General features: G+C 50.2%; 1 protein-coding gene across 2 annotated transcripts; it reads left to right on the top strand.

Moving 5' to 3' along the window:
• The first annotated feature begins 3,003 nt into the window (after nt 1-3,003).
• On the top strand, nt 3,004-10,143 carry Bmp4 (bone morphogenetic protein 4). Of its 2 annotated transcripts, XM_047540000.1 has the most exons (4): nt 3,004-3,294; nt 6,475-6,599; nt 7,673-8,052; nt 9,016-10,143. In XM_047540000.1, exons 3-4 carry the CDS (start codon nt 7,680-7,682, stop codon nt 9,870-9,872), a joined length of 1,230 nt encoding a protein of 409 aa, XP_047395956.1. In that variant the 5' UTR covers nt 3,004-3,294; nt 6,475-6,599; nt 7,673-7,679; the 3' UTR covers nt 9,873-10,143. The 2 variants fall into 2 exon arrangements, with proteins under 2 accessions (XP_047395956.1, XP_047395957.1); XM_047540001.1 differs by lacking the exon at nt 3,004-3,294 and having other exon boundaries at nt 6,481-6,599; nt 7,726-8,052.
• Nucleotides 10,144-13,742: the final 3,599 nt, after the last annotated feature.

Here is a 13,742-nt window from a genome sequence, read left to right as displayed (position 1 = left end):
TAGCAATTTTTCATCTGTGTAGACCTATTCAGTATGTTCTGGGTATAGTAATACTATAAGGGCCATAGTTAAGAGTTTATAAAGTATTAAGCAAGCACTCTCCTTGCTTTTTCAATAATGTCTTGGTATCTGTTTTTTAATGGTCTCTATCAGTCTTGAAACTAAGTGAAATAACTTTTAATACAGTAGTTCTCAAGCTTCTGTGTACTTAGAATCATGAGGGAACCTTATGAAATATGCAAATTTCTAGATCCAGATCTGGGGTAGGGCCAGGAAATCTGCATTTTATTATCATTCCCACCTGTATTGTGAAGTTTATAACCCTCCAGACATATCTTGAGAAAGTCTGGTCCAAGAGTTGTTGACCAGCTACTCTTTCTTGATGCTCTCTAAGAAAAACTCAACAAACAAATGCCCTTCATCCAGAAGGAGCAGCACAGGAGATGTCCTTGCTCCTGAATTATGGTAGGCATCTCCTCTTAATTTATATGCTTTAAAGTAGAGTTTTATTAGGCCTATCTGTATCATGTTTTATAAAACAACCAAGATTCAAGAGGAGATTGAGACGGGAGAAAGAACTGAATGGATTTCCCTCACCAACTCTGATCACTGGTCTGTGTGTGATTGGCTCTTTAACCAACAAGTAATTTGTTCTTGGTGGTGGTGGGAGAGTGGGTTAAAATAGTTGACAATAGGTGGTTTGCATTCATTTAAAATTTGAAGAAGGAAATAAAGCTGTCCCAAGAGAACTACAGCCTTATTCTCCCATCACACACTTAAAGATCCATATCAGTATCTAAACAAGGTATGTCAGGTGGCTTAATTGGGAACTCCCAGACAGTGGGTTTCACAGACTCATGGGTGGGCCATTGCCGCTTTATTGTCTGGGCAAAATGAGATAATAGTCCAAAATATTCAGGATTAGAAAAACAAACTACATAGGGCTTTAAAATAAAATAAAGCCCTGCTCTTAAGGATAGCATATCACTGTTGTTTCTGAGTTTAAATATTAAAGAACACATATTGTTAATAATTAAAACAACAGTGATTGATTTAGGGGACTCAGTGAACATTTAATCTGTCTACAGTGTGCTAAAGGAGCATACTGCCTGATGCCGTAGGAGAGACATTAGTAACTATTTAATGGACTTTTAATTTTGTGTTGTTAGTTTTAATAATTAATTGTAATTTTGACTGTGTTGGAAGCTGCAGGTATATTTTCAGCCATCTTTCAAGGCTGGTGTTATAGCCCTGCAGTGTTTAATCAGAGGTTCTTAGAGGAGCGAGGTTCAGGAGTGATTAAAATGAAAGAAGGTGGCTGTTCATTAAAACTACAAAAAAATAATCAAATCATTTTCAGATTGAAGGAGAGCATGAAGAATATCAGTCCTAATCCTTTCATCCTTGCAGATTAGAAAACTGATACTCACAAGAATGAAAGGACTTGGCCAAAGGTATACATCTTTGTTTCTGTTGTTTGGACAAAAGGCCTCACCAAGTCTGGAAAAGATGGCAGAATGCTTTGACCCTGCTCTGATAGTTGGTTTCTCTGCTCTCACACACTTCCCATCTTTTGTGATCTATGCTCCCAGATTTCAGGAAATAGTTTCTATTTTCTAAATATTGAAGGTGTGTGACTGTAAAGTTTTATATATGAGCTACCCTAGGCCATTATCTGTTTAAAAGTTCAATGCTTTGCTAAGACAGGGGAGTATAAAGTCTATCTCATGATAGAAATCCAGGACAGGAAATGGTCAGTCTTCCCTGGCTACCTGGAACTCAGAGCTATGAGTCTCAATTCTGCCCTGAAGCATTACCTCAAGACTCCAGAGCAGAAGCTGTGATTTACTTCAGGGCTTTGGGTAAGTCCCTTTAACCTTGCTGTCCTTCCCCTTCCTTGTTTGTAAAACAGAGATGGGGCTGATAGCTCCCTCACAGCTCCATCAGAGGCAGTGTGTGAAATTAGTTCCTGTTTGGGAAGGTTTAAAAGCCACCACATTCCACCTCCCTGCTAATATGATTACTAGCATTTGGGGGGCGGTATGAAAGGGGCAATTCCTCATCCTCCTTCTTCCTTTAAAAACAGACCAAAGGGTATCTTTTCTTGTCTCCCTGTGGCCTAAAAGGTGGTAGCTTCTGTGGTTGTTACTTTCTCGGAAGGTCAGATTGCTGAAGTTAAGTATTCTTAGGTATACCACAAATAAACAATCAACAACAACAAAAATAACTGCTGTGGCAGTGCTTAAGAGGGCTATAAACACACTTTTCTAGCTGTAAAAATATGGCCCCAAACTGTCTGCAAAGACACTTCTGTCCTCTAAAAGGTAAGGTCTGGGCAGAGGAAAGAAGGCGACCCGTTTAATGGGATTGTGTTTCTAAGGGTCATCACTAAGGCTTTCCTCACGTAGCACTTAAAAAAAAAAAAAAAAAAATCGGATGGAAAGTCACCTTTTAAGAGCTGAAGAGGTATCTTTCAGGCACACAGCTCTGTGCACAGCCTGTTTCTCAGCGTTTGGAACTTCTTTAACAGTTTATGGAAGGCCACCCTTTAAACCAATCCAACAGCTCCTTTCTCCATAACCTGATTTTAGAGGTGTTTCATTATCTCTAATTACTCAGGGTAAATGGTGATTACTCACCAGTTTTAATCATCAGTTTGGGCAGCAGTTACTCTAAACTCAGGGAAGCCCAGACTCCCATGGGTATTTTTGGAAGGTACCGCGACTAGTCGGTGCATGCTTTCTAGTACCTCTGCACGTGGTCCCCAGGTGAGCCCCAGCGGCTTCCCGGAGCTGGAGAGAGCGACGTCCCAGTCTTGGCCGAATCTAAAGGGCTGGGGCGCGCGGCGCGGGCTTCCGGGACCCGGGCCTGCCAGGCGAGGCCCGGCAGCTGGTTGGGAGGATGTGGGCGGGGCTCCTATCCCCAGAAAGGGAGGCGAGTGAGGGAGGAGGAAAGAAGGGAGGGGCTGCTGGGGAAGAGGAGGAGGAAGGAAAGAAAGAAAGAGAGGGAGGGAAAGAGAAGGAAGGAGTAGATGCGGGAAGGCAGAAGAGGAAGGTGGGAGGGAAGGAGCGCGGAAGCTAGGTGAGTTGGGCATCCGAGACAAGGGACAAGAACGCGCCTAGGACATCGCTGCTGACCGGCCTGAGTATCTGGCCTCTGTCCCTGATGGGATTCCCGTCCGAGCTGTCTCGAGCCTGCAGCGCCCCAGTCCCCGGCCCTCGCCCAGGTTCACTTCAGCCCTTCAGAGGTCCCCAGGAGCTGCTGCTGGCGAGCCCGCTACTGCAGGGACCTATGGTGAGCAAGGCTATCTGGCGAGGGGTGCCAGTCAGAGGGATCCAGGGTGCATCCTTAGGGGAGAAGTTGGGGACTCGCACCTTAACTAAGGCAAAAGGTGGCCTATTTTTACCGCCCCCCCCCCCCAACGGTGGTGCTGGAGTGGGGAGGCTGGAGCCCAAAGACACCTCCATTTCTGCTACTGCCTCTACCCAGGGCACCTTCTTCTTCGTCAGGTGACCCCGGGAAATCTCCACTTTTTGGAGGTGCAAGACAGGATAGGCGGGAAGTCCATGGTAGGTGGTCGTTAGGAAAGACTGTGGGGTCTTGGGCTGAACTCGTTGCCCGTGGGCTGGCGGTTGCGATCCCAGAACGGGAAGGGCGGTGAGAGGTAGGAGAGAGTTGGCTGTTAGCTTCAGAGATCCTGAGAAGGCTGAGGAACCGCAGCATGGGAGAGAGAACACCTGGCAGGAGCTGGTTCCGTGGTAGAAGTGCAGTCCCGTGGTCCTCTGGAGCGAGCGCGCCGCTGGAGGGGCTGCGTCGAGGTGTCTGTCACCTATCCTTGCCCCCAGTTGGCGGGGCGCTCTGTGAGCTTGCGAATTGCAACTGCGAGACGCGCCTTTTCCACGAGCTATTTTCTTAGACTTGCGGTACTTTAGGAGCCTTCCCTCTATCATTTCATGGTTTAAGGTTCCTAGGGACTATAGCCAAAATGCCAAGAGCTTCGGGGACGCATCTTCCTGCCTTGTAGTGTCTTATGGGGAGTCTCTGACGCGACACACGGCAGACGCGAGGCTCTTTCAGGCCCTCCCCACCCTGAACCCACCGGAAAGTGCCCTGGAATTGCCGGGTCCCAGCAGACCCCTTCCCGCAGGAATTGAACCTGGAGCCTCAGGCGCCTCCTCGAGCACCGCTTTGGTTGATGGTTTGTGCATATCGTGGTTTATGAGCTGAAGGTTTTGAGATCTTACAACCCCTAAAGGCACACACTTGGTAAACTGAGCCTACCTCTAAACAAACTTAGGCATTGGGAGAAGATTCGGGTATTGAATTGAAGGACAACCGCCACGAGTTGCATTCCCACCCCCAAGAAAAAGTTCTGGAGATGAAAGTTCTCTTTGGCGTTTACCCTTTTTTTATTAAAAAATAAATTGAGAAGGAAAACGGAATTGGAGAACAATCCTACAGAATCCAAAACTGAAACACGTCCCCATCTTCCCCCAGACGCATGGTTTGAGCGCAGAGAGCGCTCCCGCCGCTACCCTGGGAGACTCCTAAGGGACCAAAGATTGTCCGGGGATCCCGGCTACCTCCTTTTATACTGTACCGTGTCCCGCGGGTACCGGCCGCTCTCTCTGATTTCCCACTTCTTGAGAGCCCACCGCCACGGGGCATTTTTTTTTTTTTTAAACTCCTGACTTCTCAAAAATAATCTTTGCCACTTCAAGTCCTTTTCCAGCTTTCCCCAGCTGTGGCGCGGGTCTGGGAAAGGCGAAAGCTGCTCAAAAAGCTGTGCGACTCTTGCGGGGCGTAGATGGTCTAGAAGGGGAGCCCGCGGCCTCCGCATTCCGGTCCTCAGTGTGGGGTGGCGCCGGGCAGCAGTGGCCTGAAGGAAGAACAGAGCTGCGCTATCGTTTACGCCGCTTCCTCAAAGGCTTTCCCCCAAATAACACTAAGTTTCTTGGGGAGAGTGTGGCGGCCATACCGAGTCCTTAAGTTCCCAAGCGACTCGGGACAGAAAATGGGAACAGCCTCAGGAAAAGGAGACCGGGTGGAGCAGGCTTTGGGGAGGGAGTAGTGGGACTTGGGACCCGGGCGCGGGGGGGGGGGGGGGGGGGGGCGGTGACCCGGCGCGCGCACTACGGCTGAACGCAGAGTTACGCCAGCTCAGGTTTTCGAACAGGCCCTTGCGCTAAGCAAGCCACCCGTGTGGCATCTTTGGTTAGAGTCAGGTCATCACAGTAATAATCTGAGTTGTGGGTTGGTAAAATTCTTTAAGGAATATTTGTTGCGACTCTGCAGCTGGTGCAAAGAAGGAAGGGGGTGGGGGAAGGAAGTGGCGGGGGGTGGAGTGTGGTGGTTTAAAAAATAAGCCAAGCCTGGGAGAGAGACGCAGACGCAGAGGTCGAGTGCAGGCCGAAAGCTGTTCACGGTTTTCTCCATTCCTGGAAACGTGGTGGGATTTCCTTTCTGTGCCGAGTCGGGAGTTGTAAAAAACCTCGGCGATATTAAGATCTGAAAAATGTGATGCGCCTTTCGGCGACGCCTCTTTCTGAGTCTGCCTGGAGCGACAGCCCAGGCGTCCGTCCCTCTGCCTTGAATGGCCCTGCCGACTGGTTTCTTGGGAATCTGCTTTGCTGTGTGTGTGTGTGTGTGTGTGTGTGTGCGCGCTCGCGCGGGGGAGAACTCCGCGGCCCACCCGATGTGGGTCTTCTTGGCAAGATAATGAACAGTAGAAATTACTCTAGCAGCCGCTCCCACTAACTTTCCCACAACGATCACACCCTGATACCCTCCTCCTTCCGGCCCGTGCGTGACAGGGTCAGCAAGTTTTGACTGGGAGCTAAATCAGGTACCTAGCTCGTCTGAGCACTCGCAAGCATTCTCCAGAGGTTGGCTGCCTGTCCCTGGGAGCGATATTTGGCTTCTCAAAGACCCTGAAGAGGAGATGGCGGGCTGTGCGTGTGTGTGTGTGTGTAAGATCCTTCAGCGCTTTTCCTCTTCAAGTGCCTCTCGGTGGTGAGGCTGTGGGCAGCTAAGACTGCCGCCCCAGCTCCCGGCCCCACTAAAACGATGTTCACACTCCAAAACTCAGTCCCTACAGTGCGCCCCAGATCCTTAGGCTTCAGGCCGCTAGTGAAAGGGTATGGCCAGATGCGCCGCGCAGCGCAGGTAGAGGCGAGCACCAGGTCCACCGCACCCGGTGCCCGAAGAGCGCGCCAGCAGCCGGACACCGGGCAGAGATTCTCCGCTGAGCGCTGCCGGGAGCTCCTCCCAGACCGCTGCGGCTCGGGCGGCGGGCGCGGAGGTTGGCTTTGCCTGGAGAGGCGGGACCGAGCGGGGGCGGGAGGGTGGAGAAGAGGAGGGCGGGCTCCTGGGTGAACGGGGCGTGGCTTCTGAGTTCACGTGATTCAGAGGGGCTGGAAGAAAAACAGAGCCTGTCTGCGCCGGAGTCTCATTATATTCAAATATTCATTTTAGGAGCCATTCCGTAGTGCCATTCCGAGCAACGCACTGCCGCAGCTTCTCTGAGCCTTTCCAGCAAGTTTGTTCAAGATTGGCTGTCAAGAATCATGGACTGTTATTATATGCCTTGTTTTCTGTCAGTGAGTAGACACCTCTTCCTTCCCTCCTCTCGGGAACTCACTCTGCCCTCCCCATCCCTGATCGCCGTCTGTCCCTCACGTCGGACCTTCCTTCCAGCGTCCACACTCTGCTCTCTGGGCAGTGCTGTCGCTCTCTTCTTGGCCCCACAGCCCGGGCGCTCGAAGCGTACCGGTTCCTTTTAAAGTGCTGCTTACTCCCACTTGCCCTCTCAGATCCGGTGCGTTGCAATGAAGGGGGACGCCAGAGGACTAAATAGATGAAAGGTCCGCAGCCCTGGGTTGTACCTTGCGAGCTAACCACTCCCTACTCCTGCCCCACTTGCCTTCGGAGCGCTCAGTGCCCGGTGACGCGTTCCTAGCCTCTTGTCAAAACTCACTGAGTTCGCTCCGGATCATCCCCCACTCCTTCCCTAGGAGTGAGTGAGCGGACACGATCAGATGTTTTTTGCTGAGCATTTTAAGCTCATCGGTCATAATAAAATAAGCCATCAAGCCATCCGGGCAGCCCCCAAACTCTTCTGGGACAGTGAACCCTGCCGCCCGGTCTTCGCCTTGTCCCCCCTTCTCTGCTACCCCTGGCTCCCAAACAGCTGGAAGTTGTGGAAGTTGGGCTCAGAGGGAGGAGGAAGGCGGGGGTGAAGGAAGAGGGGGAGATGCTGTAGGCTGAAGTGGAGAGCGATGGCATTTTAATTTTCCCTCCCCCACCCTTTTTTACCCCCTCAATGTTAACTGTTTATTCTTGAAGAAGCCACGCTGAGATCATGGCTCAGATAGCAGTTGGGACAAAAAAAGATTAACAGGATGGAGGCTATCTGATTTGGGGTTATTTGACTGTAAACAAGTTAGACCAAGTAATTACAGGGCAATTCTTACTTTCAGGCCTTGCATGGCTGCAGCTGGTGGGGGGGGGGGGGGGGGGGGGGGAGGGAAAACACAAACTTGATCTTTCTGACCTGATTTACATCCTGACCCTTCTTTACTAGTCCTATATGCATATGCGGAGACATCTCTATTTCTCTCTATTTATCGGTGTTTATTTATTCTTTAACCTTCCACCCCCTCCCCCTCCCCAGAGACACCATGATTCCTGGTAACCGAATGCTGATGGTCGTTTTATTATGCCAAGTCCTGCTAGGAGGCGCGAGCCATGCTAGTTTGATACCTGAGACGGGGAAGAAAAAAGTCGCCGAGATTCAGGGCCACGCGGGAGGACGCCGCTCAGGGCAGAGCCATGAGCTCCTGCGGGACTTCGAGGCGACACTTCTGCAGATGTTCGGGCTGCGCCGCCGCCCGCAGCCAAGCAAGAGCGCAGTCATCCCGGATTACATGCGGGATCTTTACCGGCTCCAGTCTGGGGAGGAGGAGGAGGAAGAGCAGATCCATGGCTTGGATCTGGAGTACCCGGAGCGCCCAGCCAGTCGTGCCAACACCGTGAGGAGTTTCCACCACGAAGGTCAGTCCCTGCCCCCAGTTCGGGTGGGGGGTGGAGGAGGGCTAGTAGGGCAGGCTGGAGGGGCCTTGGAAGCCCTGGGGAAGAAGAGTTCAGGTTACATCAAAGCCCCAATCCAGGAGGCTGAGGAACAGAGCCCCTTACCTCCAAGAATTTCCAGAGCTGCTGCCGCTGAACTTATTTTCTGGAGACAGGGGGAGGGGTCGGGAGAAGGAGAATGACACCGCGCAGACGAGGGCTAGCCCCAGCGGTGTGTTTTTGCTATATCAAAGCCTTTTCTGCCGAGTTTTCTGCCCGTTTTTTTCAAAGCACCTACTGAATTTAATATTACAGCTGTGTGTTTGTCAGGTTTATTCAATAGGGGCCTTGTAATCTGATCTGAATGTTTCCTAGCGGATGTTTCTTTTCCAAAGTAAATCTGAGTTATTAATCCACCAGCATCATTACTGTGTTGGAATTTATTTTCCCCTCTGTAACATGATCAACAAGGCATGCTCTGTGTTTCCAAGATCGCTGGGGAAATGTTTAGTAACATACTCGAAAGTGGAAGAGGGAGAGGGTGACCATGTGCATGTTTCCTCCCTGCCTCTGCTGTTGGCCCCTCTTTCTTTACAGCCACTGGTAAAGAAAACTGTACAAAAAGCCAAGAGAGGGTCTTCAAAGGGGAGTCTGAGGGTGGTGAAGTAAGAAATTGACACATGGAAATTATTAGACATATAAAGGAGGTTGGGAGACACTTTCTGTCTTTGGTGTTTGACAAATGCTAGCTATGTTCTGATGATTTGCTAGCTGCCCCACTTCTCTGCTCCTTCAAATTGAAAAGTACACTTATTTCCCTTTAATAGTCTTCCACAATATAAGCAGAATTCACCACTCATCACCCAACACAGCTATTTCTTGACTTTTCCATCTCTCAAAAAAGTTCATAAGCTTTTTCTTTTCCCTTTCTTTCCCAACTATGCCTAGAACATCTGGAGAACATCCCAGGGACCAGCGAAAACTCTGCTTTTCGTTTCCTCTTTAACCTCAGCAGCATCCCAGAGAACGAGGTGGTCTCTTCTGCAGAGCTTAGGCTCTTTCGGGAGCAGGTGGACCAGGGCCCTGACTGGGAGCAGGGCTTCCACCGAATAAACATTTATGAGGTTATGAAGTCCCCGGCAGAAGTGGTGCCTGGGCATCTCATCACACGACTACTGGACACGAGACTGGTCCACCACAATGTGACACAGTGGGAAACTTTTGATGTGAGCCCTGCAGTCCTTCGTTGGACCCGGGAGAAGCAGCCCAACTATGGGCTGGCCATTGAGGTGACTCACCTCCATCATACACGGACCCACCAGGGCCAGCATGTCAGGATTAGCCGATCGTTACCTCAAGGGAGTGGGGATTGGGCCCAGCTCCGGCCCCTCCTGGTCACTTTTGGCCATGATGGCCGGGGCCATGCCTTGACCCGACGCCAGAGGGCCAAGCGTAGCCCTAAACATCACCCACAGCGGTCTAGGAAGAAGAATAAGAACTGCCGGCGCCACTCACTTTATGTGGACTTCAGTGATGTGGGCTGGAATGATTGGATTGTGGCCCCACCAGGCTACCAGGCCTTCTACTGCCACGGGGACTGCCCCTTTCCACTGGCGGACCACCTCAACTCAACCAACCACGCCATTGTGCAGACCCTGGTCAACTCTGTCAATTCCAGTATCCCCAAGGCCTGTTGTGTACCCACTGAACTAAGTGCCATCTCCATGTTGTACCTGGATGAGTATGACAAGGTGGTACTGAAAAATTATCAGGAGATGGTGGTAGAGGGATGTGGGTGCCGCTGAGATCAGGTAGTCCTTGAGGAGAGAGACAGATACACACATTCACACAAACACACACGTTCCCATCCACTCACTCACACACCACACAGACTGCTTCCTTATAGCTGGACTTTTATCTTAAAAAAAAAAAAAAAAAAGAAAAAAAAAACCTAAACATTCACCTTGACCTTATTTATGACTTTATGTGCAAATGTTTTGACCATATTGATCATATATTTTGACAAAATATATTTATAACTACGTATTAAAAGAAAAATAAAATGAGTCATTATTTTAAAAGTAAACTATGGCCTTTTTCTCTTTTTATCTGCCCCATACCTTCTGAATGAGGTTGGTTTTTGTTGAGGCGACATTGGGAGCATGATGGAAGTCAGAAGGTGGTAACTGGAGGTGGTTAAAGTTATAAGAACAGGAAGTAAACTGATGGCAGAGAGCGATGGTAATTGCCGGGATGAATTGTTTTCCATTTCTATTTAATGTTAACAAGGACGCAGCATCCTCTCCCATCTGGATGACACATGCCTTACAGAAACAGTGGGATGAAAGGAGTAGGTCAGATTAAAGACTCAGTTTTGGGCTTCTTGCACATCTTCTGTTTTTGGTCACCTGTTGGATGTGTGTCACATCTGAGTGTGATGGAGAAGACTCAACCAGGAAATCAATTCCCACCTCTGCTTTTATGATACTCCAGATGTCTCCAGTTATGACAAGCCCCAGTGTTGTATTTTCAAACCAATACTAAATCACACTTACATATTAACTTGTTTGCCTCCCCACCCCCCCGCCAAAAAAAAAAAAAAAAAAAAAGGGATATTTCTGTTTTTTTGTCTTTTTGGTTTTGTCTTTGCTTTTGCTCTTGTTTTGGAAGGGGGGTCTTACCCAATGAAAGAATGCCCTCTGCCTTCAACAAGTTTGGTGACCACTGTTTTAATACATCATATGGTAGGATTCTCCAGCATTTCTTGACTTTTTTTCCTGAAGCCACATGAAGGCTTTCATCGAGTTCAAAATCCCAAGAGTGGGCTGATACAGGAGGGAGTTGGTAATGGGGTCAGATACTGAAGGGTCTGAATTATTAAGTAGGCCCTATGAAAGTGTTCTGCCATTACATGGAACCTCTTGAGTCAAATGCCAGCCCTCCTTTTCTCTGTGCTGTCTCCCCCACATACCCTTCTCTGGAACTGGGCAGAATGTGATATGCTTGGTAGATTTGATGTTCGAGCCAGGGTTTCTTCAAGGAAAATGTTTGATTTTTGGCCACAGTAAAAAAGGACGATGCTAATGTGCTGGGGGTGGAATGGGGGTGTGTGTGGGGGGAGTTGTGTAGGGGATTCCTTCAGTCAAGGGCAGAAAAATGGCTTTCTGGAAGGACATGAGTAGAGGGCTTAAGAGTACCAGATGAGAAGTGTTTGTTTTTTCTTACCACCAACAATGGAATGAAACCTGCTCAGACTCATTTCTTATGTGAGCATAGGCTTATTTCTTATTCTCTGCATAGGCTTGGATGGATTGGGGGCAGAAGTGGTCAGAGTCTCTGTCTAGTCCTTTGGGGAAGGACTGGTAGGAGAGCACTTCTCCATAAAAAAAGGTGTAGGTAGGTGTGGCAGTGGTAGTGCAGCTGTTGCTGGTGGTGTGTGTGCACCCAAAGAATGTGTGAGACAAGTGCCTGGCATCTGTATTTTTGTGTGTGATGTGTGTGCATCCCCTGCATTCTTGTACACACAGCCTTGCATATGGTCTTGGGGGTGGGGTGGGTGAAGCTGGATTCATTTTTGTTTTTAATTACTGAAGTCCTACAATCCTCCAAAAGGAGCAGCTTAGTGGAAACCAATAAAAATAGAAGTGGGGCGGTTGCCAAAGCCCCAGCTCCCCGGAGAGCGCAGGTGGAGAGAGGAGATCAGAGCCCCAGGCAAAGGCAGCAAGACTCCACAGTTCCTCCAAAACTCCCCGCAAAGAGGGATCCAGCCCCTCCTTCAGCCCCCCAGGTCGCTGCCCCTTTGATTAATAGTATGGAGCTTAAATAAATCATTTAGGGGAAGCCCATTACAGGTTCCCTCAGGCGGCCTCGTTTTCTTTTGCCCGATTTCCAGCAATTTTTCTGAAATGTCCTGTCATTGAAAAGGAGCCCTAGATCTCCAACACTTGAACCAATGATGCTGGAGTGAGTCCTGAGCCTGGTGATTGTCCAGCTCAGGTCACTTTCTAGCAACCACTACCCGCAACCCTCCCCACCTCCCCGCTGGCCTCTCACTCCTACTGGCTTATTTTCAGGAATGGATAATGTTGTTTATTTGTTCAGCCAAATATTTGGTCTGGGAATTTACCGTGAAATTCTGTGAATTGCATATACCTAGTTAACAAAATAGTCCCAATGCCACAAATGTTAGCCTGGAGAACAACGAGCTGTGGCCAGTTTTAACTCTTTAAAATCCGTTGGAAAGCACAGTCCTGGGGCCTAGGGAGATAAGGAATTGGAAGTGTGTGGAAGTTCTTTGAGTTAGGTTTTATTAGTTTCTACTTAGACCTTATGTTGGACCCAGTACCTTATGGAAGTTGTAGAGTGACCCTTGGCGTTGCTTTGGGATCTGCCGTCTCCCATCTTCCTCCTTTACGATCGCCCCCCGCCAACACCCAGAGTAAGGTTCCCATTACTCAAAGAAAGATGGGGAGGAAGAATCGCCCTTGAGGAGTTCAGCAAAGACGTAACCACATCAGAGGCACTGCTAGGTCGATTCCTGCCCAACCCTTAAACTGGAACCGGCTTCCTAGGAGCTTAAGACCGAAAACAAAACAAAACAAAAAAAAAAAGGTGGGGGGGACGCATCAAACATTCCCTTGCTTTCGTTGCATAATTTGCTCAGAACCTGCCAGGTGACCTGCTGACTTTGTTTTCTGTCTTGACCGTGCTTCATTCCACCACCCCCTTGCCGCCCGACAGCGCCACACTGAGAATGCTCCGCAAGGCCGGGGCGCTGGCAGACCCCAATAATCACCCCCGGCCTTGGACCGACGTCAAGATCCGGCTCCGAGGCCCCGCCTCCCTCTGGCTCCGGGCGCTCGCGGATCGGGCGGCGGCGGGGGCACCAGGGGGCGTCCTCCCCTCCGGGGACCAGCGGGGACCGTGCACCTGGCGGCGGTGTGGCGGTCCCGCGCCGTCCTCCGCGGCCCCCTCCCCAGGCCCACTGCAGTTTCAGGTCCCCCACTGGACCTGACGACCAGTACAGCCCAGCCGCCCACCGGGACCCGGGGGCCCAGGTGAAGCTCTGCGAAGACAGACGGATCTGATTAGCGCACGCTGGTCCTCAGGGCGGTTGCTCGGCATATTTAACGTGAAATGGGGTCAAACGGCCGCGCAGAATCATAGAGTCTAGAGGGAGGCTCTTGGGGTGGAGAGGCATAGGAGGGATTGAGATCTTCAGGGGACTTCTGTCGGGGCAGAGAGCGGGAATTCGGGAGCCAACCTCTCTTGTCACCGAGTGCAAAGTGGGCCCGCTTGTTTGAGTGATTGAACCGAATGGCATAAGCGAGTGGGGAACAGAACTACTGGATGAGGGTCTGACCTGCAGACAGGCTCTGAAGGCCGAACTGGTCAGCCTCCTCTGGGTTCATGCAGGGCCTTAGGCCTTGGCCGAACTGCTACCTGACCCCCTCTCCCCAAACGTTGCAGGAACAGGAGAGGCTGAGGGTGTGTGAGAGGAGTTTCTTTTCTTGCAGAAAAGAAATGCCAGGCCCATAATACATAACGACAGCACTTCTGCTGACCTCCTCTAGCCTCTGGTCCAGGGACTCCACGGGTGCCAGATGCCTTCCCCCTCCAAAGTGAGCACAGGCAAGGAGAATAAAGCTTAACCGAGGCCTAGGTCTCCAAACTGT

The sequence above is a fragment of the Sciurus carolinensis genome, chromosome 2 (assembly GCF_902686445.1).
Source record: "Sciurus carolinensis chromosome 2, mSciCar1.2, whole genome shotgun sequence".
In the NCBI taxonomy this organism is placed as follows: Eukaryota; Metazoa; Chordata; class Mammalia; order Rodentia; family Sciuridae; genus Sciurus; species Sciurus carolinensis.
Note: the sequence above shows the minus strand (reverse complement) of the source record. Positions and strands in the feature narration are given on the sequence as shown.

Bases quoted from the DNA above. Each gene is read 5' to 3' on its own strand.
- Bmp4 (XM_047540000.1), top strand. From the start codon at position 7,680: ATGATTCCTGGTAACCGAATGCTGATGGTCGTTTTATTATGCCAAGTC. The intron at 8,053-9,015 runs GTCAGTCCCTGC...AACTATGCCTAG, and splicing joins GAGGAGTTTCCACCACGAAG to AACATCTGGAGAACATCCCA.